Source organism: Lagenorhynchus albirostris, chromosome 8 (genome assembly GCF_949774975.1).
Source record: "Lagenorhynchus albirostris chromosome 8, mLagAlb1.1, whole genome shotgun sequence".
Classification (NCBI taxonomy): domain Eukaryota; kingdom Metazoa; phylum Chordata; class Mammalia; order Artiodactyla; family Delphinidae; genus Lagenorhynchus; species Lagenorhynchus albirostris.
The window spans coordinates 32597499-32624480 of NC_083102.1; the positions used below are offsets into that span (position 1 = coordinate 32597499).

Sequence of the window (26982 nt, forward strand, 5' to 3'; positions counted from 1 at the left end):
AAGTCAAAGTTTCCAATGCCTAAAAATCTTATGAGTCACTTCTGACAGCTTCATTGTGTTAACCTTCAAGTTCCAGAATTTGCATTAGAATTTAAATCAATTTAACAAGTATCTACTGATCCTTGATGATGCACAAGTAGGTCACTGTTCAAGTTACTGGATAGGCCCCAAGGCTGATTTAACAGGGTTAAGAGTATTATGCAATTAACTGTCACATAGAACAATAAGATCTAATAACTGATACAGAGCAATTATAGAAAAGGGGTACAAATGTTGTGAAAAGGCAAAGGGATAATAGTGGGGTACTGAGAAAGGCTTTAGGAAGAAAGTGACAGTATAGCGGGTCTTGAGGAACAGGGAGAATATGTTAAATAGATACGTGTATTGTAAGGGCAGAAACAGTGTTCTGGATGGAGGGAGTGGGCCCAGGGGTAAGAGTACTTGTGTGTTTTTTTGAACCATAAGGACAACAGGTCACTCTTGATGTGTGGAGTAGATGAAGGGACGATGGATAGATAAGGTTGAAAGGGGACCATGTTTTTGAATGTTGAACGTGGGTTAAACTGAAAGAGATGGGATGTGACTGGGGTCGAGCTCCAGGAGATTGCATCTGTAAACACTCTGCTTTAGACAAATAGGGGAAGCCCATCCACAACATGGAGACCAGTTAGGAGGTTTCTGAACAGGAGTAGGTGAGGGCTGCTACTGTTTACTGGCAACACAGAACCTTATGAGACTGAACTCCTGAATTAGAGTGGTGGGAAAGAGTACGTGTCATCGAATGAGCCTGCCATGGGTGGGTGTCATGCCCTTTAAAAAAAAGATTGTCTTATTTAATCTTTATCAACAACCCTGTAATGTAATCAGTTTTGTAGATGTTTTAAGGATGAAGAAACCAAAGTTCTGAGAGGCTGATAACTGGTGTGTGATCAGGTTTCCCTAACCAACAGCCTAAGCTATAGGACGCCTGGAGGCAAATTTGCAAAAAAGGGGAAAGAGTTGGATAAGTTTATAAGGAATGATAGGGCTTGGACAATAACTGGGTATCAGAGGAGTGTTGGAGGAATCATGGGACAGAAGAGGTGAGAGGGAGGCAGTTTCCATGAACAGTCTGCATTCCAAACTCCCCATAACGGCTTGGACCGCCAGGCTTGTAGCGGGGAGGGGCAGTGAAGGAGAAGAATGATGCTGACCAAGAAGAGAGAGGCTGATGGGGGCCAGGAGAGGGAAGGGGAGAGAGAGACAAAGAGAGGGGGTGGTGTACAATACCTGCGCGTTGAGAAAGATGGGCACAACATTGTAAAGCAACTATACGCCAATAAAAATTAATCAAAAAAGAGGAAAAAAAAAGAATGATGGAAACAAGTCAGTTTAAGCTTCAAGACAGGAGAGCGCTGCCATTCTTGCTTATTGTGTGAATGGTCAAGTCTTTCTGAATATCTGAGCACCAGCAGTGAGCTCACCTGAAGAATCTCTGCCTCACTTTATCAAAGGTGATGCTCAAAGCAGTTATTAGAGGTGAGAGATTGTTATAAGCTATAAAAAGTGATAGAAAGGCACACTGCTGAGGCAATCAAGGAATAGACACAGCCAAATTTGAGCAGTCGAGAGTAGGTAAATTGAGATACAACACAATTTATAAAAAAGCACAACTGATTAAAAAATGGATAAATTGATAATATTTAACAACTGGTAAATTGATAACATTTTCAATAAAATTTAAAACTTCTGCTCTTTGAAAGATACCATTAAAAAAGTGAAAGGCAAGCCAAAGACTAGAAAAATATATTGGTAAAAACACATATCTGATAACATGTACCTGTATCCAGAATATATAAAGAACTCTCAACAGTAAAATAACAAACAACCCAATTTAAAAAACACCAGAAAATAAATTCTGAAACTTAAAAAATGGGGAAAAGACTTGAGTAGACGTTTCACAAAAGGTGGAATAAGGATGGCAAATAAGCACATGAAGAGATGTTTAACATCATTAGTTATTTGGGAAATACAGATTAAAAAGAAAATTAGACGCCACTACAATCTATTAGAATGGCTAAAATCCCACAAACTGAAAATGGTAAATGCTGGTGAGGATGCTGAACAACTAGAACTCTTATATATTATTGTTAGGGATATAAAATGATACTGGCACTGTGGAACAGTTGGCAGCTTCTCATAAAGTTAAACATACACTTAACTTACAACCCAGTAATCTTACTTCTAGATATCTACTCAAAAGAAATAAAAATTATGTTCACATGAAAACCTTTAAGCAAATGTTAGAGCAGTTATACTTATGTATAAGCAATTGCCTAAAACAGGGAAGAACTCAAATGTCCTTCAAGCAGTGAATGGATAAACACAATGTGGGACATCTGCACAATGGAATACTACTTAGGAATAAAAAGGAGTGAATTATTCTGCTATGGAAAAGAGTATTCAAAAAATTAAAAATAAAATTACCATATGATCCAGCAAGCCTACTTCTGGGTATATATATTCAGAGGAAATTAAATCAGTATCTAGAAAAGATATTTGCACACCCATGTTCACAGCAACATTATTCATAGTAGCCAAGAGACAGAAGCAATCTAAATGTCCATAGACAGATAAACGGATGAAGAAAATGTGGTATATACATACAATGGAGTATTATTTAGCCTTAAAAAAGGAAATCCTGTCATATGCTACAACATGGATGAAACTTGAGGACGTTATACTAAGTGAAATAAACCAGTTACAAAAATACAAATACTGTATGATTTCACTTATAATGAGGTATCTAAAGTAGTCAAACTGTTAGAAACAGAAAGGAGAATGGTGGTTGCCAGAGAGGCTGGGGGGAGGGGGAAATATGGAGTTGTTCAGTGGATACAGAGTTTCAGTTTTGCAAGATGAAGTTCTAGAGATCAGTTGCACAGCAATATGCATATAGTTAACACTACTGTACTGTACCTTAAAAATGGTTAAGATGGTCAATTTTATGTTTTTGCCACAATGAAAAAAGGAATAACTACTGATACATTGATACTACTGATACCTCTCAAACACATTATGCTACGTGAAGGAGACAGACTCATATTTACTGTATGATTCCATTTATATGACATTCTAGAAAAGTTAAAACTATAGAGACAGAAAACAGACCAGTGGTTTCCAGGTCTTAGCATTAGGGCAGGGGTTGAATACAAAGAGGCACAGGAAATTTTCCGGGATGATGAAACTGTTTCATATCCTCGTTGTTGTGGTGGTGAATATACAACTGTATGCAATCTTTAAAACTTAAAGAACTGCACAATAAAAAGGGTGAAGAATTGGTATGTTGCACAATGGTGATACCATTAATAGAAATAAAGAAGTGAGGCATTGACAGTTGGCAGGAAAGAATTTGACTTTGAACGTGGTAAATTTGTGTTGCTAATGAAGATATCTAGGAAGAGAGATTCAAAGGGGACCCTTGATGGGAATGGTTGAAATCGTTGAGAGAGGCTGACACCTGGGGACCAAAATCCTGGGGGAGAGTTGTGTGTAAGGCTGTGAGAGAAGAAAGAGAAGCTGTCAAGGTAAAGAAAACACAGCCTAAAAGCAGGAGGAAAACAAGATGGTACAGTGTCCCCCGAAACCAAAGAAGGAGGAAATTTCAAGAAGGGAGGAGTAGTTGACGATATTAAACACTGCAGAATGGTGAAGCAGGATGAAAATGCCAGTTGGTTGAACAACTGAGAAGTCAGTATTGACTTTAATGGAAGCATTTGTACTAAGTGTGAGACACTGTGTAATACTGGGTATGAATAACTGCACATATAGAGACATTCCAATTTTGTCGGAAAGGGCTTCAAGAGTATTCAGACTTTAGCTGAACTCCATCTGGGCATTTGCAAGACAGTAGACCTTTCTACAAACAGGCAAGTTTTTGCTTGTAGGTCTCAACATACATATGGTTTATTACATGCTTTTGGAAATGTTCCATGTCAACATTCAAAAGATTGTGCTGTCCTGGAAATGAAACTTTATGCAAATTTATCCATGCAATCAATAACCATTTTCCAAAGCAGCACTGTATGGATTACTCAGGTTCACCCTTTATGTAGTACAGTATAGTGTCTTTCAATAAGAGGGAGAAAGACATAGCACTTCGTATCTATAGAAGCCTGTGTAAATTTCTAGTCAAGTATCTGAGTGACAGCTGTTTTATAAGAAGTGCTAAACCTCCCTGCAGTGTGCGTGTATTTTTGTGGAGATAGTAGTGTGTGTACAGGGTTGTCAAAAAGCTCAGAATCCCAACTCTTGCCTTGAGCATCCAAAATTTCATCAGGCTTCTTTTGTTTTAATAACTTTGCTGAGGTATGATTTATATATCATAAAATTTGCCAATTTTAAGTGTACAGTCGAGGATGTTTAGCAAATTATATATAGTTGTGCAGCTATCATCACAATTCAGTTTTAGATCAATTACAACACCCCAGAAACTTCCCTCATGCCTGCTGGTAGTCAATCTTCGCTCCCACCTTCAGCCCCAGGCAACCGCTGATCTATTTTCTGTCTCAATCTTTTGCCTCTTTCTAGAAATTTCACATAAATGGAATCATTCAACGTGTAATATTTTGGGTCTGCCTTCTTTAACTTGATACAATGTTTCTGAGGTTTATCCATGATGTAGCATGCATCAGTGGTTCCTCTATGTTACTGAATAGTATTATTCTGTTGTATAGATATACCATGTTTTATATACCCATTCGCCAGTTGATGGACATTAAAATCGCTCCTGGTTTTTGGACATTATGAATAACACTACTGTGAGCATTCATGTGCAAGTCTTTGTGTGGGCATGTGTTTTCATGTGCTTATTAGCTAGCTCTTCATACATCTCCGTGGTAAATATCTATGTAATCTTTTGCCTATTTTTAAAAAATGGGTTATTTTGTCTTCTTATTGAGTTGTAAGAGCTGGTTCTGGCTCTTACCAGTAGTCAAGTCTGGATGAAATGTATGTTCTTTGAGGATGAGTTAATTCTCCCTACCTTATGCCTTCACTTGCCACCATCATTAATGTGTCCTCAAGCCTACCTCTCTAGCACCTGCTTTTTTCATCTTTTTCAGAGTCTTTTAGGATCAGAATCCCAGGCATTAAGCTCTAGCATGGGCTATCACATCCTCTTACCAATCTTATCCACCCTGAAGTCCCATTCCTCCACCTTGTCCTGTGATACACCTGCTCATTGAAAAGACTCCCAGTCACCCTCAACTTATTCTCTAATGACTCCCCCACTTCCTCAGGAACTGAAACTCTGCTTTCACTTAAAGACCACAACGTCTTTGAAACTCTTACCAGTAGAGGCCACACCTCTCTTTCTTGCTGACTCACAGGGAGGAGGCAGATGACTTCCCACCTCCTAACAATGCACTCAGATCCCGGTCCCCTATTATACCTTAAGAGCTGCCAACCCTTTCTCTTTTGCAATCTATGTCCTCCATTAACGTTATTTTCTCCCAATCTTGTTTGCTGATGTCACCAGTTAACACTTTTCCTGTTTTCAGTTGTTATACTCAAGGACTGAGACATTAACATTTTTCTAACTCCACATATCATAGTCCTCTTGACTTATTAAAGGCAAATAGAATATTCCATCCACCACCCAGGCTCCTCAGCACACTCTAGACCAAATCACTTAGGTCATTCAGCTTCCAAGACCTTTCTTGTGCACTGAGTAGCAGTGGACTCTGCTGACCATATCCCATTACTTCTTGAAACTTTCTCTTCCTCTGAGTCTCCCACCTCTCTCCTTTTCTCCCTTACTTCATGTATGTAGGTTCCTCTGAATAATTGTATTTGGACTTTCAAAAGCCTATTTCCAGCCTTGTCCCCTGCTATGGATTGAACTGTGTCCCCCCTTTCCAAATTCATATGTTAAGACTCCAACTCCCATTGTGATGGTATTTGGAGGTGGAGCCTTTGGGAGATAATTAGGTTTAGATGAGGTCATGAGGATGGGGTTAGTGCCCTTACAAGAACAGACACCCAAGAGCTTACTCTTGCTCTCTCCCTAGCATGAGGCACAGTGAAAAGGTGGCCATGTGTTTTCCTCACCAGAAGCTGACCACACTGGCACCCTGATTTCCCACTTTTACCCTCTAGAACTGCAAAAAATAAATGTCCATTGTTTAAGCCACCCAGTCTGTGATACTTTGTTATGGCAGCCCTAGTTGACTAAGACAACTAAAGAGTTTGTACAAGCTGCAGATCCACATTTCCAACTGCCTGACAGACACTTCGCCTGTATGTCCTACTCCCAAGTCAAACTCAATATGTTCAAGGTTCAATTGGTATTTTTCCTCCTAAACCGGCTTTTGCTCCTCTGTTTCACATACTTGTAATTGCACCAGTATATAACTTTGCTCAGCTTTGACTTTCAACAATTTCTTGCTAAATATTGTTGATTCTACCTCTGAGATGCCTTTCCTTCCAACTCTTTTCTGTTCTTACAATTTCTATATTATTTCAAATCCTACCTCTCACTTTGTCTTCCTGCATCTACTCCTCTCAAAACATCTTACAGAATGAAGAAAGGCTGTAGTGTAATCTGATTCACTTTAATGTTTCCACATGGCCAGAGAATAAATTCCAGACTCCCTAGTTTGCTTTCCAAGGATCTCTATGACCTACTATGAAAATATTTTTCTCAATTTAGTCTCACAAGTTCCCTTTGCGCCTTCTATTTTTGCTGAATCACTGCTGCTTACTGTTTCCTTAGAACTTTACAGATTTGTATACTTTCCTGCCCCTTTGCCTCACCTGGATTGGCATTTTTTCATTGTCCATCATTTCCATCCTCCTTTAAGGCCCATTTCAAGCACCACCTCCTCCACCAGGTGAAAGGGCAGTGTGGTAGATTTGGCTGCCCAGGTGAGTCTGCCCATGGTCTTGCCTACCCTCATAGCTCAGGTGCACGCCTTTAGAAGCTTGTTCTGTGACAGGAGGATGACCATTGCAGATAAAGGAGGGCACTTTTCTAGCTAGGCCCACACTGCTAGACGTGCCTCAGTTACAGCTTCTTCTGCCCTTGAGCTATGAGTGGCTGGACTAATCCCAGTCTACTTTGTGTGAGTTAGTGACGGATATGCCTTCCCATTCCTGCTGAGCAAAAGCTCCTGGAGGACAGAGTTCATACCTGGTTCAGCTCTGGGCTTCCCAAGGACTTAATGTGCTATTCTTCTGGACAAATGTTTCCGAATAAATGAATGAATTTATGGAAACATACTATGGGTACCTGTTAGACACTCAAGCCTGTTTTTACTTCCGAAGAAAACTGAAATTAGTGGTGCTGAAGGTATCTTTTTTTTTTTTTTTTTTTTTTAATTAACTTCCTGGGACTTCCCTGGTGGTGCGGTGGTTAAGAATCCCCCTGCCAATGCAGGGGACACATGTTCAAGCCCTGGCCCGGGAAGATCCCACATGCCGCGGAACAACTAAGCCTGTGAGCCACAACTACTGAGCCCACATGCCACAACTACTGAAGTCCGCGTGCCTAGAGCCCATGCTCCGCAACAAGAGAAGCCACCACAATGAGAGGCCCATGCACCACACCGAAGAGCGGCCCCTGCTCACAGCAACTAGAGAAAGCCTGAGTGCAACAACGAAGACCCAACGCAGCCAAAAATAGAAATAAATAAATTAATTAATAAAAAATTAAGTTCCCATAAAACTACTAAAAAAGTTAGGTATAAAAGTAAAAGAGGAGGTTGGGGTGATCAATACATTACCACATCTGACTTGGTGGTAAATTTCTGAGTTTGCAGGCTCTCTAAAGCCATCCACTTCACCGGCAGTTTTGCACCTGTTTTGTTGTGTACGCTATAGTATTCCTTATCATACACGTCTCTGGCAAGGCCAAAATCAGCAACTTTGACAGTGAATTTTTCATCCAGCCTACAGAAAGAACAAAAATTATTACTGGTGGCTGAAATAGAATAATTTACAGTGATGCTGAATCTCTAAAGATTAGAATAAGGGACTTCAGTATTTGAAATCCATAACTTCTGAAGGGAGGGCTTCATCTGGCCTGTTTTGACTAACACTAAATTACAATGGAATTCTTGAATAAAAATGCTTGACATTTACATTTTAAATTCAAGAGACCAAGGAAAGAGATTATAAATGATGCGGCATAAGAAAATCTTTTTTGCTTTCATGGAGATCTGGAGAAGTAGTAAAATTGGCTACCCTCCCAGCTTTCCTTGGTTGCTAAATCGAGTATGCCAACTGACTACCCAAAGCAATCACTAATTTTCACTTGCCAGCTTATTAGCAATACTTAGTTTTATGGGGGAGATATGAGAGGGGACTGTTATTTTCCTTTTTCATTCTCAGTGGGCTAGGCTAGTAAGTACAACTCTTATGTTCCGCCAGTGAGGTAATAGAGAAAAACGATACATAGTAAAGCATCTAGGAAAACAGCAAGGTTCAACAAAAATCAATTTCTTCTATCTGAGGCTATGTACCTTTTGTTTAAGCTGGCTTTTATGTTGTTACATTGACCAAAACCAAGGTAGGAAATTAATAGCACAGTTCTTTCATTCACAGGTACCATGAGCCATGAATCAGTGCCATGTAAGGGAAAGCACAAATCAACTACAAACTGTTGACTGTTGTATTATACAGCCCAGGCAGACAGACACAAATAAAGTTCTTTGTATATTCATTCCCAAATACCATTTTTGGTAGGGTTTCTGCAGGCTGACTTCAAATCCACTCTTGGGAAGTTACAATATGTTGGTATTTGTGTTACCAGCCCTCTCCTTTTCACTGCAAAATGCTGAAGATCAAATTCTCCCTCCCAAAAACTAATGCAGTGTGAAACCACAACACTGGGGGCTATGGGTGGGAAGGAAAAAGAAAAGCAAGAGCACACAACAGCTGTTTAAACCCCCTCTGGAGAATTCCTTTTAAATTCTGTTTGATAAAGCCTGAAAGCCCCACCTACATCCCCAGTGCTTACATATCGATTTAAAACTGTAACGGAACTAACGGACTTTTGCATGAGAAGAGAAAACATCCTCTCTAGCCTTGAACAGTGGAAAACAGATTCCTCCTTGTCACTTAATTTGGACTGCAGGCACAGAGATTCTTCTACTTACATACAGTTTCTTGCAGCCAAGTCTCTGTGGACAAACTTTTTGCTTGCAAGGTATTTCATGCCTTTGGCTACTTGAAGACCAAAGCCAATAAGATCTTTCACAGTGGGGTTCTGTAATCAAAGAGAATTGGAAACGCATAAACTAAGCATTTACTGTTCTAGCTATGAGCTCAGAATTATGAAATGTTTATAAGAATGACCTTGTTTCAAATAATAACTTGTGCCCTGTTGATAACAGCAATAATTTATTAAGTATCTGTTATTTACAAAGTACCAGGCTAGATGTCTTTATAAACTCTGGCTAATCCTTATATACTCACGTCTGTGATATGGGCTCCATTTTCCAGATGGGGAACTGGAGGTGTTTTAAAATGTAGGTTTTATTATTATTTAGGTGTGGTAAGGCCAGCAGATGGGAACAACTGCCATCGAAAAGGCTGTTACTCACAACTCCCAAGAGAAGGAGGCATGCCATGTCATACAAGGCCACTCAGGGAAGCACCAGGGTTGGTTAATAAGGAGGCAGAGGGAGCAAGGGGAAAACACAAGCAAGAGTCTGTATTGTGGTTTCTGTGGGAAGGAATGGGTGAAGCAGGCTTAGAATTGGCTGGTTTGAATAATTTCAGTGGGCTCTGGGGTATAGGGACTGTCCCTAGTAGTCTGGTACCTGGTCTTGAAGTGATCAGGGCAGGTGGATAATGTCCCAGAGTGTGAGAGCACTTTAAAGGAGGTGGCTGGGGTATGGGCTCTGGAGTGGTTGGTTTGGTGATGAAAGGCATGCTCTTTGAAGGTGAGTTGTTTAATACCTCTGGGAATTTGCTAGTCCTGGGAGGGGCAGTCTCTCCAGGGTCAGCATGTCCCCACAAGTCAGAGCATCAGAAATACACGGTTAATACAAGGATGTTCCCAGAAAAATACATCACCCCAAACCACTCAGATGCTAAGTTGTGGAGTTAGGGTTTTAACCTAAATCTGTTAGACTCCAAAGCCCACACTGTAGTGAAATCAATCACATCAGAAGCCCTCCTACTGGTACTGAAGCACCAGTGGCCTGGACCCACACAGAGAACAGGAAATCTCATTCTCCATAAGCTCAACACACAAAATTGGATGGACAGAGTAATGCCTTTAGTACCTATGAGAACTGTATCTGAAATCACATAGATGTCACTGTGGCTGATAGCCCTACTGGTGTCTGGCCATCAGGAACAGGATATCTCTTCTTCAGCAGCCACTGTGGAGTTTGTGAACTTAAGAGGCAGACAGTGGGGACTCTGAAAGGAGGGCTACAGCCCTCCTTAATGCATACAGCATGTGGAGGGGCCATTTCCTGTGTTTTAGGCTTCTTTAAGACATATCTGTTAGTGGTTGTAATAAGTATAGACTCCTTGGACTATAAAAATATAAAAGGCCATGATACTGTATAATAGGAAATCTCTATCATGCTTTAACCCTGGGGGAATAATACCTAGAGAAGATGGCATATCCAACCAGATGAACTCATCAGGGTAATGGCAAGAGTTAGAGTGGAAAAGTGGGTATGGTAAGGCCAAAGCTCTGTGCTTTGTAAGGTAAATTCATCTTATTTGCAAAAATTCACTGCTAGGGAATATTTTATTCTTTTGACTGAATGCAAAATATTTCTTTACTGTCCTAGAGCTTATTTCCTCCGAGAACCTGACCTCATGTTTATGAAGCTGTTGATCAAGAGTAAAGCTACTCCGTAACTCCCAAAGAGGCCTGATCACAGGAGCCAAGAAGCAGCCAGGGGCCATCTGTGACTTCAGTTCTGGAGACTCCTTCTTCCCTCCCTGGTCCTGGCCTGGCCATTGTTTGCTCAGCCTTTGGGAACCAGCATAAATGTCACTTAGAACCCTCATTTGCAAGCATCTAAGAACCTCTTTTGTAACCCTGAGCTCATTCATTCAACAAATATCTCCTGAGAGTCTATGTGCCAAACACTATTTTAGGTGTTACTGCTACAGCAGTGAACAAAATTAGCTACCCTCATGTGCTTGAATTCTAATGGGATGTGTGTGTATGTGTGTGTGTGTGTATACATATATTATTTATTTATTGCCTAGTAGAGCACTGTTCAATAGAAATATAATACAAGCCACATATGTAATTAAAATTTTTCTAATAGTCACATTAAAAAATTAAAAAGAAACAAGCAAAATTAATTTTCACAATATATTTTTCAACCCAGCACATCCCAAATATCATTTCAACATGTAATCATTATAAACAATTATTGATGAGATATTTTACTTTCTTTTTTTATACTAAATATTCAAAACCTGGGATGTATTCTATACTTACAGCACATCTCAGTTTGGACAAGCCACATTCACGTGTGCCTTGTGGCCACAGCATTGGATAACTCAGCCCTAGTGTATGATATGAGGGTAAGTGTGATGAAGAAAAACAAAGCAGGGGAGAGGAGCAAGAAAGAGGGCATGAGGGTGTGGTGGTCAGCTGCAACTTCAGACAGGTCAGGGAAGCTTCATTTTGAAGATGACATTACAGCAAAAAGCTGAAGTTGATGACTGAGATATGTGGATATTTTGGGAAAGAGTAGTCCAGGCAGAGAGAATAGCAAGTGCAAAGGTCCTGAGGTAGAAGAGTGGATGGCAAGCTTGAAAAATAGTAAGAGACCCATTTATAATTAATTTTCGATGTATTTCTTCCTTCTAAGGTTAAAACTCCTTGAAAGCTGAGGCTCATTCTGGCTCTACGTCTCCTGTGTGGTACATTTTCTGGCATATAGTAGGTACTCAAAGATGAGTACCTATCCAGCAGATGGTACAGCAAGGATGTTGCAGTGCAGGTAAGAATCACTGCCCCCAGGAGACCCTTCTAAGTATCACTATCTTCCTACTAGGATAGAGGATTTTGAGGAACCAGCAAATTGAAGTGGCCTCTGTCCATTTGAATGGTGCAAACATTTTATATGTGCTTCTTTGGCTAAAAGCTTTAAAAAAGGTTCAAAACAGGCACATTTTGGAAGACTCGCTGGCTTACAGCTAGTTCATGAATTAGTAAGTTTGGTAATATACTTACGTGAGTCTCATTTCTAATGAAATTTCGAAGATCCCCATGTTTCATGTATGGTAGGACCACCAGTGGAGACCCCTCACTTCGAAGGCAGATTCCCAAGAGCGAGAGAACATTGGGATGACTAAAATCTTTCATGATGATTCCCTCCGTCAGAAATTGGGAAACTTCTCCTATGTCAGTGATTCCTGAGAAAGCCAGCAGTGGAGACATTAACCTCATTACAGGGACAACGATTACTTTGTCAAGTTCAGAGAGGGAGAGCAATGGAAGGTAAAACCATTCGGCTACATCTTGCCCTGATGCCTTATCATCAGAGTGTTTCTTTACAATACTTCTGAGTGAATGATGTCACCTGTGCTGCACTTTTTTTTTTTTTTTAATTTTATTTTTGGCTGCGTTGGGTCTTCATTGATGCGCGAGGGCTTTCTCTAGTTTTGGCGAGGAGGGGCTGCTCTTCATTGCGGTGCACAGCCTTCTCATTGCAATGACTTTTCTTGTTGCGGAGAATGGGCTCTAGGTGTGCGGGCTTCAGTAGTTGTGGCATGTGGGCTCAGTAGTTGTGGTGCACGGGCTTAGTTGCTCCACAGCATGTGGGATCTTCCCGGACCAGGGCTCGAACCTGTGTCCCCTGCATTGGCAGGTGGATTCTTAACCACTGCACCACCAGGGAAGTCCCTGTGCTACACCTTTAAGTCACCACCTGTACCTGTTTTTGTAAGAGTCTAGCAATCTGTTTGTCTCATGCAGAACCATAGTTTGTCTCTTACAGAAAAAGGAGACAGAAGCAGGCCAGTCCATTTCTGTAGTGATTGTCTAGGGCAGGGGTTGGCAAACTTTTCTGTAAAGGGCCAGATAGTAAATATTTTTGGCTTTGTAAGCCTTATGGTCTCTGTTGCAAATACTCAACTCTTGCCATTGCAGCGCAAAAGCAGCCACAGACAATAGTGGCTGAGTCTCAATAAACTTTATTTATGAAAACAGGCAGCAGGCCATAGTTTTCCAATCCCTGGAGTAGGAGGATTTGAAGACCAAACGTTGTCTATGGTATCTAAGTAGACTATTTTGTTATAATAGTTTCTAATCATTTCCAGATAGAGATCCCGAGGGCCTGACAATAGTCAGCACTAATAAAGAGTTAACAACCTTTAATTTATTAATCTGATTAGTATCAGTGTCAGTGATGATATTCGTCTACAAATGCAATGCATTCCAAGACCTGGAAGTCCATCTGGACCAAACAGAGATCAGCACACACCAGGGACAGAGAAAGATTTGTTGGCATTAGGACTGTTCTGAGTACAACTGGCAGGGGTACTCTTTAGTGAGGCAAACTTATTGACAATTATACTTAATCCATCACAGTTTGTAGTTAGATTTCATATAAACTGTCCCTTTAATTACCTTGTGGTTAGCCTTTCAAAAAAATGAACCATACAGAACACTGCTCAGCATGGAGATTTATGTTTAAAAAAGCTGAAATATTTCTGGCAATAATGTATCTTGTAAGAAAACCTTTCACATGCGCATTGAATGCTTATTAATTCCAATATAAATCTGTAATATATCTTGTTAACATTTTTTCAGGCTGCCTCAAACTATGAGCAGAAATTTAGAAATGGGGGTAGAAAAGGCAAGCACACTGACCTGACATGTGAGACCTGTCAGCAAAGGTGGAGCCAGGAAAGCTCTAGTATGAGGAGTATATTGGGTTGTACAAGACAGTAATTTATGCCATAATTATGGCTCTGGGTCATTAATAAAGTCTTAGTTTATGTTTGGAAGCATTCCATGTTTCTTTTCTCTTTTTTTTAAAGCAAAGTTGAATAACATGCATACATGGGAGAGACCCAGGAAAACTGAGTAACTCCAGCATTCCCTGCTTCTTAGAAAGAGTATGCATTCCATTTTAAAAAGATTTTCTCAATAGCAGATAATATTAAAAAATATATGTCTAGCACTAAAAGAGGGTAAGTATCACTTGTTAAGGAAGTACATTTATGTGGAATACCTCATTCACCAAAAATGTGGATAAATGAGATATTACCACATTTACAATTTTTCAATTTTCTGCTGGCATATTTTTTTCCTGTTTTCTTATTTCATTTTTTATCTTTTTGATGGAAGTCATGGTTAAAAAATAATTATAGTAATGTCTCTGGGTAAAATGAGTCATTATTACTGTATGTGCCAACATGCTTCCCATAGTTTCCATAAATATCACTTGTAAAACAAATATTATAAGTCAAACATATTTAAATGATACTTAGGCTCATCCAAGAACCTCATTTCTCCTTCATTCTTACTTATGAGGGCTCTGAGGGATAATTTCTGAGGAAACATTTCAATAAGAATTTTAAAAAATAAATTTATTTATATATATATTTTTTTTAAATTTTTGGCTGCGTTGGGTCTTCGTTGCTGCATGCGGGCTTTCTCTAGTTGTGGCCAGTGGGGACTGCTCTTCATTGCGGTGCGCGGGCTTCTCATTGCGGTGGCTTCTCTTGTTGCGGAGCACGGGCTCTAGGCGCGCGGGCTTCAGTAGTTGTGGCTGCAGGCTTTAGAGCCCAGCCTCGGTAGTTGTGGCACACGGGCTTAGTTGCTCCACGGCATGTGGGATCTTCCCGGACCAGGGCTTGAACCCGTGTCCCCTGCATTGGCAGGCAGATTCTTAACCACTGCACCACCAGGGAAGTCCCATCAATAAGAATTTAGATCAAACGAATTTTCAGGATTAGATCCATAATTCCAGCAGCTGCTGATTTTTCCACAAGGGAAAGTGTAAATCAACGTTTTATTATGAACTATTTATTAGTTTGCAAACCACGAAAGTGTACTCCACTGTTAAATAAAATATAACTTACTATTCAAGGATTTCACAGCACAGTGAATTTTCTTATCATCGTTGTCCAACAAAGTCCCATGATATACACACCCGAAATGTCCTACATGAAAGAGGGAACTTGGTTAGTGCCACATTACTTTTAATTGTGCGATATTATTTATTAAGCTCTTCATGATCTTCATTTCTCTTTTTTTCCTACATGGAAAAAAAGTGCATTGTTTCTTATGCTTTTGATTAACAATACCACTATTTGTGTGTGTTTGTGAAATATGTATACGTAATTAATTTCACCCAAAGATACAAGCAATATGATTATTTAATACATGGCAAATATTTAGGTGATGTAACTGTTATTAAAGGTTAACATAATAAAATATTCAACCACAGTGGAACCACTGAAAACAGGAGTAACATCTGCCTCGTAAAAGAAACATTAGTTTTAAGGATCAAATAACATCTTTTAAATATGAAAAATGAAGTTTTACCCACATAAAGAAATACAATAAAATAAGCTCCCTATATTCCAATAAACTGAAATGAAATAAAAATGTCACCATTAGAAATAAGATTAGCATTACAGAATAAGGATTTCCCCCTTTAGTCACCAGTTAGTTTGTAATCCAGGTTGGCAGAAACTGAAAGGCAATCGCCCAAATGAAGCAAATTCACTCTGAGTCATTTCATCTAGTTCTCTGGTTTTAGCCACATCACTTTCCCAATGGTAGCCTTTCATCCAGTGGCAGTAATTTTCCCCAGAGGTGCCAAATGTCTGATAGCTGTGTAAGTCATTAAGTTGTCCAGCTGGCCAAGACCCCCTGAGTGCCTAGCATGTGAGTGTTGGGCATTAGTCTACTCTCTTGTAATGCAAAGATGACTAAATAAATGCTCTTGAGGGCTCATGTTCTACTGGGGAAAGCATATAAATAAATAATAGTTAATACTTATAGAATCATTCATGATTTTTACTTTATAAGAGAGATAATTGCCATTTTTAGCACCTTTCATGATAAAATACTAATTTTACAATATGTAGAATTAGAACATAATTAGTGAAGCCACACACTCTAAAACTGGTACAATTACTAGGATTTACAGGCTGGTAAAAGAACTATATATTACTCTGATGTGAAACACGTTTGTTAACAGCGAAGCTGCTACTTGGGAAGGGGAGCATGCTAAGGATTAAAATCTGGAGTATGCGATAGAGGAATGTGTTGATGCTTTCACAGGAAAATGGGAAGGCCTCGTGAACACAAAAGGCAAATTGTCCCATCAGCTTCTTCTGCATCATGCTGGCTGATGTCTCTGCTACCTCTTGCAGCGCACACTGAATAAAGAGGGATCAGAGGCCATTCAGTATTAAAGGTAAAAGCTTTTTAGAAAAAAAGGGAAGAGTGGAGTTCATTTCCTGGCTTCCGGTTGGTTTCTTTTCCTGCTCAATATTTCCTCAAATACTGTACACACTAGCTGTTATTGCTGCTCTGGCTGGCTTATTACAAATATTCATTCCTCTTTGTATAAAGAAATTGGAGTGCATTGTAGTGATGATGTATGTTGCTTCAGATCAAGGGAAGGCTATAAATTCCCTGTCTCCTGATGCTGTCCAGCAGTATACAAATTGCTATAAACCAGGACTTCATAGAGTTAGTCACTATTCTCAGGGTAGAGAAAGACTGGAAGGAGAGAGGAGTAAAAATATTGGAACTTAACAGAATGATTTTTAGAAGGAAGTAAAAGGCACGTTTCAAGAAATTATAGTTGTCATTATGAAAAAGGTGAGGGAGGAATGTGAGTTATTTCTAATACGTTTGGGAGATTATCAAGTTGTCTCCATGCACAGGGACAAATCCCCATGGATGTGATTTGCAGGGCTGTATGTCTGCAGAACAGAAATCAAGTGCACTTGTTATCACTGTTCTGTCAGTTGCTTTCACCATTGTCTAATTCCTAATCTGCAAAGGCAGAAGATAAAATGCTTACTGGAAAATCGTGTTTAACAAAAAGTTGAGTGGAAATACTTACCTCTTCCTATGACTTCATTGAAATGCACAATCAGGCTGCTTGGCCCAATCACTACGTGCTGAACTGCCTGGACCAGCTCTGGATTTAGAGCACTGAGGTCAATGTGGACAGTATTTTGCAGTAATGGACTGGATATATCAGAGTCCCCACTAGTTAGGATGGGGGATAGGTCTGTCAGAGGATACTGCACTTGTCTGCATGACCCATTCTGAGATGAGTTAGGAAACTGGTCTGCAAGATAAAGCAAAATTATTAGAAACAATAGTGAAACCTCACTTAGTGGGGCAGCAAACTGAATTAATAACAAAACCAAAGTTTAAATTTAAATTTAAAGAAATGATGGTTGTATCATTGAATGAGGCTAGGAAAAACCCTTACAAAGGAATTGGTTTAATAAAATTGGGAAAAGATACAGGTATGCGTGTGTGTGTTTAAAAAAAAAATTATTGATTCTCTTGTAAGAATATTAAGCAGTAACTTTGAAAGCTTGTTTTCCCTCTTCATTTCCTTAGACATTTCTCTTTTTAGGTATAGCAAAAACCCAAGCTTGAGATTTGTTTTTTAATATACTATATTCTTAAGAATGCAAAGCAGCAAAAATAGTAAGCAACTGCCTGGCTCCCACAAAAATCCAACTCAACTATAAGAAAATGAAAAAAGATGCCTTTTGAGAGACTAGTGTTTATTAATGGAATGAATTAGTATTGCTCAAAACCTATGTGGATTCCTGGTCAATGAAAAATATGTAAAATGAAATATTATATATCTATATCTCTCTATATAAATATACACCCATACACACAAACGACTAGAAATATGCAATGGCTAAAATTTCAGAACTGAAAGTTTTTCACATTTGTGGTAAGTTCTCCATACTGTGGTGATGGCAGCAGATCTAGTGTTATCACTCTTTAGAGAAAGCAGATTAGAATTGGGTTAGTGTGCCATTCTCATTGCTTACTTGAGGACACTTGGAAAGGGATCAGATCAGCATTCCTTGTAAATTGATCTTTATAACCAAAACGGTAAGAGCCTCAAGCAAGGTTCCCTTTTTCTAGGTGAATCTTTTCCATTTCAGGGGTAGGGAATTATGGGGCTGAGAATACATTTCTTAATGCCAGATAAGGCAAAAAAGCCACCAGTTGCTTCGCCCTTTCCAAAGGGAATGCATACATGTCAAGGAGAGGGCATTATACTGGCAGCAACTGACTTGAAGACTAACTAGGCTGGGTATTGAAATGTATTAGTATATAACACAGGGAGAGGGGAGAGGCTTATGAGGGGGTCCGCATTAGCACAAAAAGCTCTTTTGCAAAGGAGCAGGAAAATCAGAACTTAAGAGAGGATCATTAAAAAGAAAGTTGATGGTACCCTAAGTATTCCTAAGCCCACTTAAACATGTTTAGTATCTGCCACGTTGGAAGTTTGGTTAATACATCAATTTGGCCAGAGCAGTAAATTTCAACAGTGGTTCCAGAAAAGCTTTGGGACCACCTGTAGTTATAGTAATCACTAGCTGGAAATGAGACAGATGCAACCTTAAAAGAAGGATGTAGAACATCAGGGGAGTGCTTGAGATGTTGGATGGGTGAGGGAAGGAAGGAGCCCAGCTGGGTGTCTGTTCCTTTAATTCCAGAGTCAGGGTTTCCAAACCTTTCCTAGGGGATGGAAATGCGGATGAACCTCTGTAAACTCAGTTCCTTTGTCTTCACTTCTCAAACCTTTGCACCTAGAGATCAGGGTTCTAAATTTTCAGAGGTGCAGAGATTAAGGGAAACCCTTGATGAGGCACAGGAAAAAATCCTCTGGCATAGAAATTGTACTGACCTTTGGGCTAAGTTCAAACATGCACACAAACCAATTTAAACCATCAGTGTGTGATTCTGGTCTGACACACAGAGAATTCTAGGTCTGCATGAAAGACTGATAAGGATGCTGTCCCCACTGCACACAGAGAGAGAAGCTCTGTAGGTGCCACTTTATTAGGTGCTGGCTGTGCATTTCCTCATTATTCTATCTGGATAACTTTCTTTTGCCTATTTTATTTTTCCATATCTCCAAGGAGTAGGTTCAATGTAGGAAAGAGGATGAAACTCAAGTTTCTTAGCAATGATGACAGAGGTCTGGTGAGTAATGAGGTTGAAGGAAGATTAAATGTGCTTCTTTAAAAAAATTACTTGTGAATTCTAAAGATCTCAAATTAGAGCCATTAAATGTGAATATAAAATAATAAACAGATCTAAATTTCAAAACTATAAACTGGACTTGATTTGTCCACGTTGTTAAGGGCTTGGATTCTTAAAGGTAAAGGGAGTCACGTGGGAAAAGACAATATTAACAGTGTCTATAGAACATCTCTATAGAACTAACATAAACTTGAAAAAGTAAGAGGCAGTAAGTGTTGAAAAAGTTAAAATGGTAAGTGACTCATTGCTCTTGTACTTGTTTTGATGAGCAACTTCTAAGTTCTGCAGTATCCTCAACTGTCTGTGACTCATTTTATTTATCCACTGGTAAATATTCAACCAGGAAAATGCTTGTACTTGACTCACGTCCTGTAACTTCTAAAGATAATGGAGCAGATACAATACAGACATTTTGCTTTTACCAGGAGATTTTAAATAAAACAATGTGAAATGCTCTGGCTAATCTGACAATTATTAGGTCTAATGTTTTGCAAAACAGATGATGTTAACCCTCCCTTTTAAATAGCATAATTGAAGGTTTTTATTGGATAAGACTCAAAATATATTCAAGTCCTGGGATGCTGTGGGTAAAAAGCTGAGTACTAACAGTTCATTGAGAATCCTTCAAAGGAGGGCTAAAAGTATAATTTAAATGTTTGAGGATCCACGGGTAAAAAAATGTAGCTGTACTAACTTCTATTTCAATAAATATACGTTTCCTATCTTAACTCTTCCTGGGTTGTTAAAGAGAGCTTCACAATTTTTTAGCATTGCACTCAGATGATAAACACCTTATCTTTGCTCAAATGATTTTAAAATGAACCTTTTTGTGAGAACAGAGCTTAAAGACTCTAAAAATCTCATATAACATGTAAATGAGTTCATTTTAAAATAAGAGCTGTGTAACTCTGTGTCAAATTAAATACTTCTTTGGCCAAAGAAGAGGTGAATACTTCTTTTATATTTTTATAAAAATATAAAGGCAAAACCAAAAATAAACAACAATGCCACACAACCCACTGAGGTATATGTATAGGTATGTCTCAGAACAATAAACTGAAGTATACCTTCTGGAAAAGTAGCTCGGTAGTCTACAGATTCATTTGAAACCATTTCTGTAGTTGGGCTTACACTTCGGGCACTTACAAGCCTATCCAAATGAGGAGTGTGTACTCTTGCATCATAGCGAACTAATTCACTGCCCAGATCTTAAAACAGAAAGAGAGAAAGAGCTCGTTAAAGACTTGGCTATCATGGATCCCAGTAGTCTTTGACCCAGTGACCAGAACTCATGGGTTTTATGGATTGCATAAGACCGCACACATGAATCTGTGACAATTTTAAACTGTAACGACTGTATTCTTAAGGCAACTCCTTTAAAACAAACAATAACCAAAAAATGTACCTTTAATTTGCTTTCTCTTTTTCAGCCACAGGAAAAGCCCAAGTAATAATAAGAGTATTATTGATATTGAGACAACACCAACAATCAGTCCTGTGAAATTCTGATCTGGTTGAACTATCACTTTTCCAAGGACGGTTGAAGAAATTGCTTGCTTCCACTAAAAATGACAAATAAAAGTCAGAATTTAGTCATGATAGATACAAAATACACTACACAGTTGAATCACAGTCTCCCTGGGCTCAAAATACTACCTGGTTATTACCGTTCTAGAAGTAGCATAACTGCCTTCAGAGTATTAAGACATTCCTCAATTCTGTTTCAGTGTTCAAATAATTAGGGGCTACTAATCACTTAAGTACTTACATTATGCATAGCTGCTTGTACTTATAACTAGGTATTAGGGGGTAAAAAGATAAAAATCAGTCTCTGACCTTGAGGAACTGAAGTACGAAAGGGAAACAAATACAAAAATAAATGATTATAGTACGCTATGGTATGTACTGTAGAAGTATGAACATATAGTAAGAAAAAGAGACAACAGGACATTAATTCTGTCCTGGAGGGTAGGGTAGAGGACACAGGAGACTCCCCATAAGTAGTAATCATATTATTATTATGATGGGATAATAAAGTCTCAGAATATTTTTATTTCAGTTTTGATACATAGAAGTCTTTGACGTTCCTTCCAGCTCTAACATGGTATGATTTTTAGGATTTCTGGTCCTTTTAATTCCAAACTCTGATCTCATGATTCAGCCTTCTTTTTTTTTTTTTAATTAATTAATTAATTAATTTTAGTTTTTTTTGGCTGTGTTGGGTCTTCGTTTCTGTGTGAGGGCTTTCTCTTGTTGCGGCCAGCGGGGGCTACTCTTCATCGCGGTGTGCGGGCCTCTCACTGTTGCGGCCTCTCTTGTTGCGGAGCACAGGCTCCAGACGCGCAGGCTCAGTAGTTGTGGCTCGCGGGGCCAGTTGCTCCGTGGCATGTGGGATCTTCCCGGACCAGGGCTCGAACCCGTGTCCCCTGCATTGGCAGGCAGATTCTCAACCACTGCGCCACCAGGGAAGCCCCAGCCTTCTTTGATTTTTAACTTTTTTCATACATTCCCATTTCATAACTTTTTGGAAAACTTCAGGAACCCTTTAAAAATCACACATTCTTGGATAAACAAAATGTGGTATATCTATACAGTGGAATATTATTCAGCCTTATGTGGTGTATCTATACAGTGGAGTATTATTCAGCCTTAAAAAGGAATGAAGATCTGACACGTGCTACAACATGGATGAACCTTGAAAACTTGCTAAGTAGAATAAGCCAGACACAAAAGGACAAATATTATATGATTTCACTTATACGAAATGTCTAGAGTAGGCAAATTCATAAAGACAGAAAGTAGATTAGAGGTTACCAGGGGCTGGGGAAGAGGAGGGATTGTGACAGTACTATTGAATGGTTCCAGAGGTTCTGTTTAGGGTGATGAAAAAGTTTTGGAATTCGACAGTGGTGATGGTTGCACAACACTGTGAATGTAATTAATGCCACTGAGTTGTACACTAAAAAGTGATTGAAATGGCAAATTTTATATGTATTTTACCATAATTAAAAAAATAATGTAATATACCTAAAACCATTGAACTGTATACTTTAAATGTATAAACTGTATGGTATGTGAATTAATCTCAATAAAGCTGTTAAAAAAAAAAGAATGAAAAAAAAATCACTCACTCCGGTTCCCAGTTATATGATTTAGCTGTTTACATGAAAGAAGTTACTGTAAAATAGTTTAATTCTTATTTTACTTCATCCAGTGCATACGTATTCTTTTACTTATGGGTCTCTGCATTTGAGATCACTGTAGCAGGCAGTAGTTTGTTGGCTCTGGCCTCTTGGAGTGGTGAGAGGTGGGGAAAGGGCCCTATTGAATGTGTCCTTATCCCTCCTGAGAATTACAGAAAATTTCGGCAAGAACGTGGCATGATGGAGAGAAGCGTGTCCAGCAAGGACTTTTGAGGTCTACCCTTTGAAGCTTGGGAAGGAGACAGTGCAACAAAAACCTCACTATTTCTAAAATAACAACTAAGAAGCAAGGCTGAGATGATGAGCTAAAGCCAACAGACAAATGAGCTTTAATGATTTATGTCAAGCCTGCAAGTGACATAATTATGCTGGCATCTTTATTTACATCATGAGAGGAGAGCAGGAATCCCACCTCTATATTTAGTTCGCTGTTCAATTTCAGCAGGTCATTGGGGACCGTACATAAAACGGCTTCAGAAAGTGACTGTATATTCTCACAGCTCTTATTTCCAACTTTTAACACTTCACCTTTAACTGCTTCAGGGTCAATATCGTTTCCCTGGAAGAGAAAAAGAAAAAGGAGCTTGTTAACACTTCACAGTTTTGCAGGAATGCAAACAATTGTGAAGGAATATAAATATACTGCAAACACAGGCCATGTTGTTTACCAAGGCACATGATTTTCTGACACTCATTTTTTTTTTTTTTTTTTTTTGCGGTACGCGGGCCTCTCACTGTTGTGGCCTCTACCGTTGCGGAGCACAGGCTCCGAACTCGCAGGCTCAGCGGCCATGGCTCACGGGCCCAGCCGCTCCGCGGAATGCGGGATCTTCCCGGACCGGGACACGAACCCGCGTCTCCTGCATCGGCAGGCGGACTCTCAACCACTGCGCCACCAGGGAAGCCCATGATTACATTATTTTGAACAATTATATAGTTACATGAAGGCGTTAAAAACATTGTTCAATTTGACATATTTAGTTAATTGAAGTCACCATTAGGTATTTAAAATATCACTGTTTTGTTGAAGAAACCAATAATTAGCCTTGGTAAAGAAGTGGCACAATTTCTCATATGAAGACTTAATGAGTATGGCTATTTATTTATTATTTAAAAAATTTATTTATTTTATTTTTATTATTTATTTTTTGGCATTGGGTCTTCGTTGCTGCACGTGGGCTTTCTCTAGTTGCGGCGAGGGGGGCTCCTCTTTGTTGCGGTGGGCGGGCTTCTCACTGCGGTGGCTTCTCTTGTTGCAGAGCACGGGCTCTAGGTGAACGGTTTTCAGTAGTTGTGGCTCGCAGGTTCTAGAGCGCAGGCTCCGTACTTGTGGCGCACGGGCTTAGTTGCTCCACGGCATGTGGGATCTTCCCGAACCAGGGCTTGAACCTGCGTCCCCTGCATTGGCAGGCAGATTCTTAGCCACTGCACCACCAGGGAAGTCCAAGTATGGTTGTTTATTAAAAAGTCATTATTTTGAGGAGAGAGAGATATCAAAACTTATTAGCATTTTTCTTAGGGACAAAGAGCAGCCAGTAACAAATACAGTACTGCTACTTCGTTTCTCACTTTGTTTTACATGACCTTTAACACTTGGCAAACTAGTTTTACATACATTGTCTCATATGGATCTCGATACATTGCTAGGTCAAATATTATTCTCGGAAAAGAAGCTGGAAGAAAATACTTCTTTCTAACGTGAATTTGGAGTTAAAAAAAAAATGGATACAGACAAACTCTATCCTTACGATATTTCTAGAGGCAGTATGTGTACTCCATTGAACCAGGTCAGCCCCACAGGGCAAGTCAACGTAGAAGCACATAAATCTAATAAGTCACCTTGGGGCTTCAAATGACAACTTGTTGGTTAGGACTGAGGAGGGCTAAGGCATTGGCTCACATACTGGAGGAAATTCAGGGAATGACAAAGGAAAGAGATTAAAGAGCTGGAGGGCTTGATTTATGAGGGAATGACTAAAATGTATCTTGCTTGCTTAGATAATGATGAAGGCTGGGGGAAGGGATGAACATGCTGCGTTTACATTTCCAATACTCCTTTTAGGCTCAGGGCTCCCTAGGATGTTGCATAAAAGCTTATCTAAAACAAAAACAGGTCACAAAGCTGAACAACGAAACCCCTTTTCATTTGTGCCTACTAAGAAAGGCATAATAATTAGTGACTTACATAAGAAATTAATATCAGCTTTATATGTATAGTGATTATTTTATTTTTTTAAAATTTATCTTATTTATTTATTTTTGGCTGCGTTGGGTCTTTGTTGCTGCGCGAGGGCTTTCTCTAGTTGCAACGAGCGGGGGATAATCTTAGTTGCAGTGCACGTGCTTCTCATTGTGGTGGCTCCTCTTGTTGTGGAGCACGGGCTCTAGGCACGCAGGCTTCGGTAATTGTGGCGCACAGGCTTTGTTGCTCCGCGGCATGTGGGATCTTTCCGGTCCAGGGCTCGAACCCGTGTCCCCTATCTGGCAGGCGGATTCTTAACCACTGCACCACCAGGGAAGCCCTGTATAGTGATTATTTAAAAAATTTACAATCCAAGATATCAAAAAACTGATACTGGAAGCCCACTACTATATAACAGAGGGGACCGAATCAGGAAAAAAAAAAGGTATAGGCTAGTTTTTGTCATTTAAAATAAACATAGCTTTATTGAGCTGTGGAAAAAAATGTTTATGTTTAGAAATTTTATTATTTACTTTTTATTATTTAATATTAGCTATTATTAAATAGTAGAACATATTTACAAAATTGGATTAGTTCTTCAGTCATTAAAACAGTAATACATAGGTTTTTAAATAAAGCAAAATAAAAGGAGCTTTCTGGTCTTTAATCCCCTACACCCATAGAGCAATTTAGAGTTATTATTATCTCATTTTATCCTGCAAAGACACTTCCCTGAGGTAGGTATTATGGTCATTCCTGCTTTACACATTGAGAACTAAGGTTCAAGAAGGGACTTGGTCGTGAAGCAAATCAATTCCATTTAATACAAATCTACTTACCATCTACTACTGTGTGTTAGACAAAACTCTATAATATAAAGATGAGTAAGAATTTCTTCCCCTCACTGTAATGTTTAAATGAATATATTTCTAAAGTGAAAAACTGTTACTCCTCTGTCATATCAGGATGTCCCTTGTCCATTTCCTCTGAACTCTGGCCAGGTATGACATGTTTCTATCTAGGACTCAGGCCTGGGAACCCATGTCTGAGCTGGTTACAGAGCAGAGCAGATAGGAGTGGAAGTGGGTAGGATTTGAAAAATAGCATTATAACAGGCAGGGTCTTGCAAGTTTTCATGACTCCAGGGGGCCACCATGTTGAGTCTGGGCAAGTCAGTTAAGGCCATGGAGGGGATGGTAGCAGGACTCAGCCAGGCCACGGTCCAGGGAGGCTGGCAATAGAAAGTCAGTGAGGTGGGGTGGTGGTGGAGGGACATTTCCACTTTATCCAGAGGATATGAGCCCCCTCAGCTTGGGAACTAGGCCAAAGAACCATCACAGAAAGCTTTAAAACTAACTCCACAGGACATTAACAGGCATTTGGGGAAAAAAGTTCCCAGGTCTTTTGAGGAAAGCTGGATGAACCAAAATTAAATTGGTTTCTTCATTGGCTACTTGGGGCACTGGGAAACCACAGGTGCTGTCTATGTGCCCTGGAATATGGGTTTTTTTCCCCCACAGAATGCATATTAAAGTGTGTAGCACAGGGAAATACAGTTGACCCCTGAATAACGTGGGGGGTTAGGGGCACTGACCCCCGTGTAGTTGAAATACCACGTATAACTTCACAGTCAGCCCTCTGCATCTGAGGTTCTGTAACCACAGATTCAACCAACCATGGATCACATAGGACTATAGTATGTATTTATTGAAAAAAATCCGCGTATAGTGAACCTGCACAGTTCAAACCTGTGTTGTTCAAGGGTCAACTGTACTAGTTTATGAGCACCATCAATAAGAATAGGTCTTGACACTGGACCAAATGACCTCTAAGAAAACAGCCCTTCATTTCTACCCTGTCTGGAGACAGAACTGGCCTCACAGTGGTTGTGAATGGGTTTGGGCCTACAATTGCAGGTAGCTTAGTCAGAAGTGGGAGGAAGACAAAACTCTAGCTGGCTCTGGGCAGCAGGTAGACTGAGTTAGCTCAGAACTACTCTCCCTTCTAGATCCTTCTGATGCCCAGAAACTGACACGGGCCTCTAGCTGAGCTCTCAGCCTTTGATCTTATGCTCCTAGTATCGTAGCCTGAGCCCCTGTTCCCTGACTTAGATGATCTTCCTGCTGCTTTTCCTGTTTCAGCCAACTTCTCCAAACTGGACTTCTGAAGCATCTCTATTACCATGTATATCTGTATGCTCCAGAATAAGACGAAGCCCCAGGGCAATGTCAGGTAGTCCTAGTTCCAGCATTAAACACTGTGCTTCTCTAGTTTCCATAAAATATGATCATGAACAAAGAGTCATATAAGATAATTAGGAAAAAATTCAGGGTTTCTTTCAACAGAATTGA

The 26982-nt window shown here is 39.6% G+C and overlaps 1 protein-coding gene across 1 annotated transcript in view; it reads right to left on the reverse strand.

Annotated features, from left to right (window-relative positions):
• MET (MET proto-oncogene, receptor tyrosine kinase) overlaps positions 1-26982 on the reverse strand; it is a 128105-nt gene that overhangs the window by 3733 nt on the left and 97390 nt on the right. The window contains exons 12-19 of the mRNA XM_060156814.1: positions 22862-23008; positions 20652-20808; positions 20314-20454; positions 17061-17291; positions 15058-15138; positions 12200-12381; positions 9138-9247; positions 7764-7929 (exon numbers count right to left, since the gene is read on the reverse strand). Coding sequence (XP_060012797.1) covers positions 7764-7929; positions 9138-9247; positions 12200-12381; positions 15058-15138; positions 17061-17291; positions 20314-20454; positions 20652-20808; positions 22862-23008 — 1215 coding nt within the window. The remainder of the gene's footprint in view (positions 1-7763; positions 7930-9137; positions 9248-12199; positions 12382-15057; positions 15139-17060; positions 17292-20313; positions 20455-20651; positions 20809-22861; positions 23009-26982) is intronic.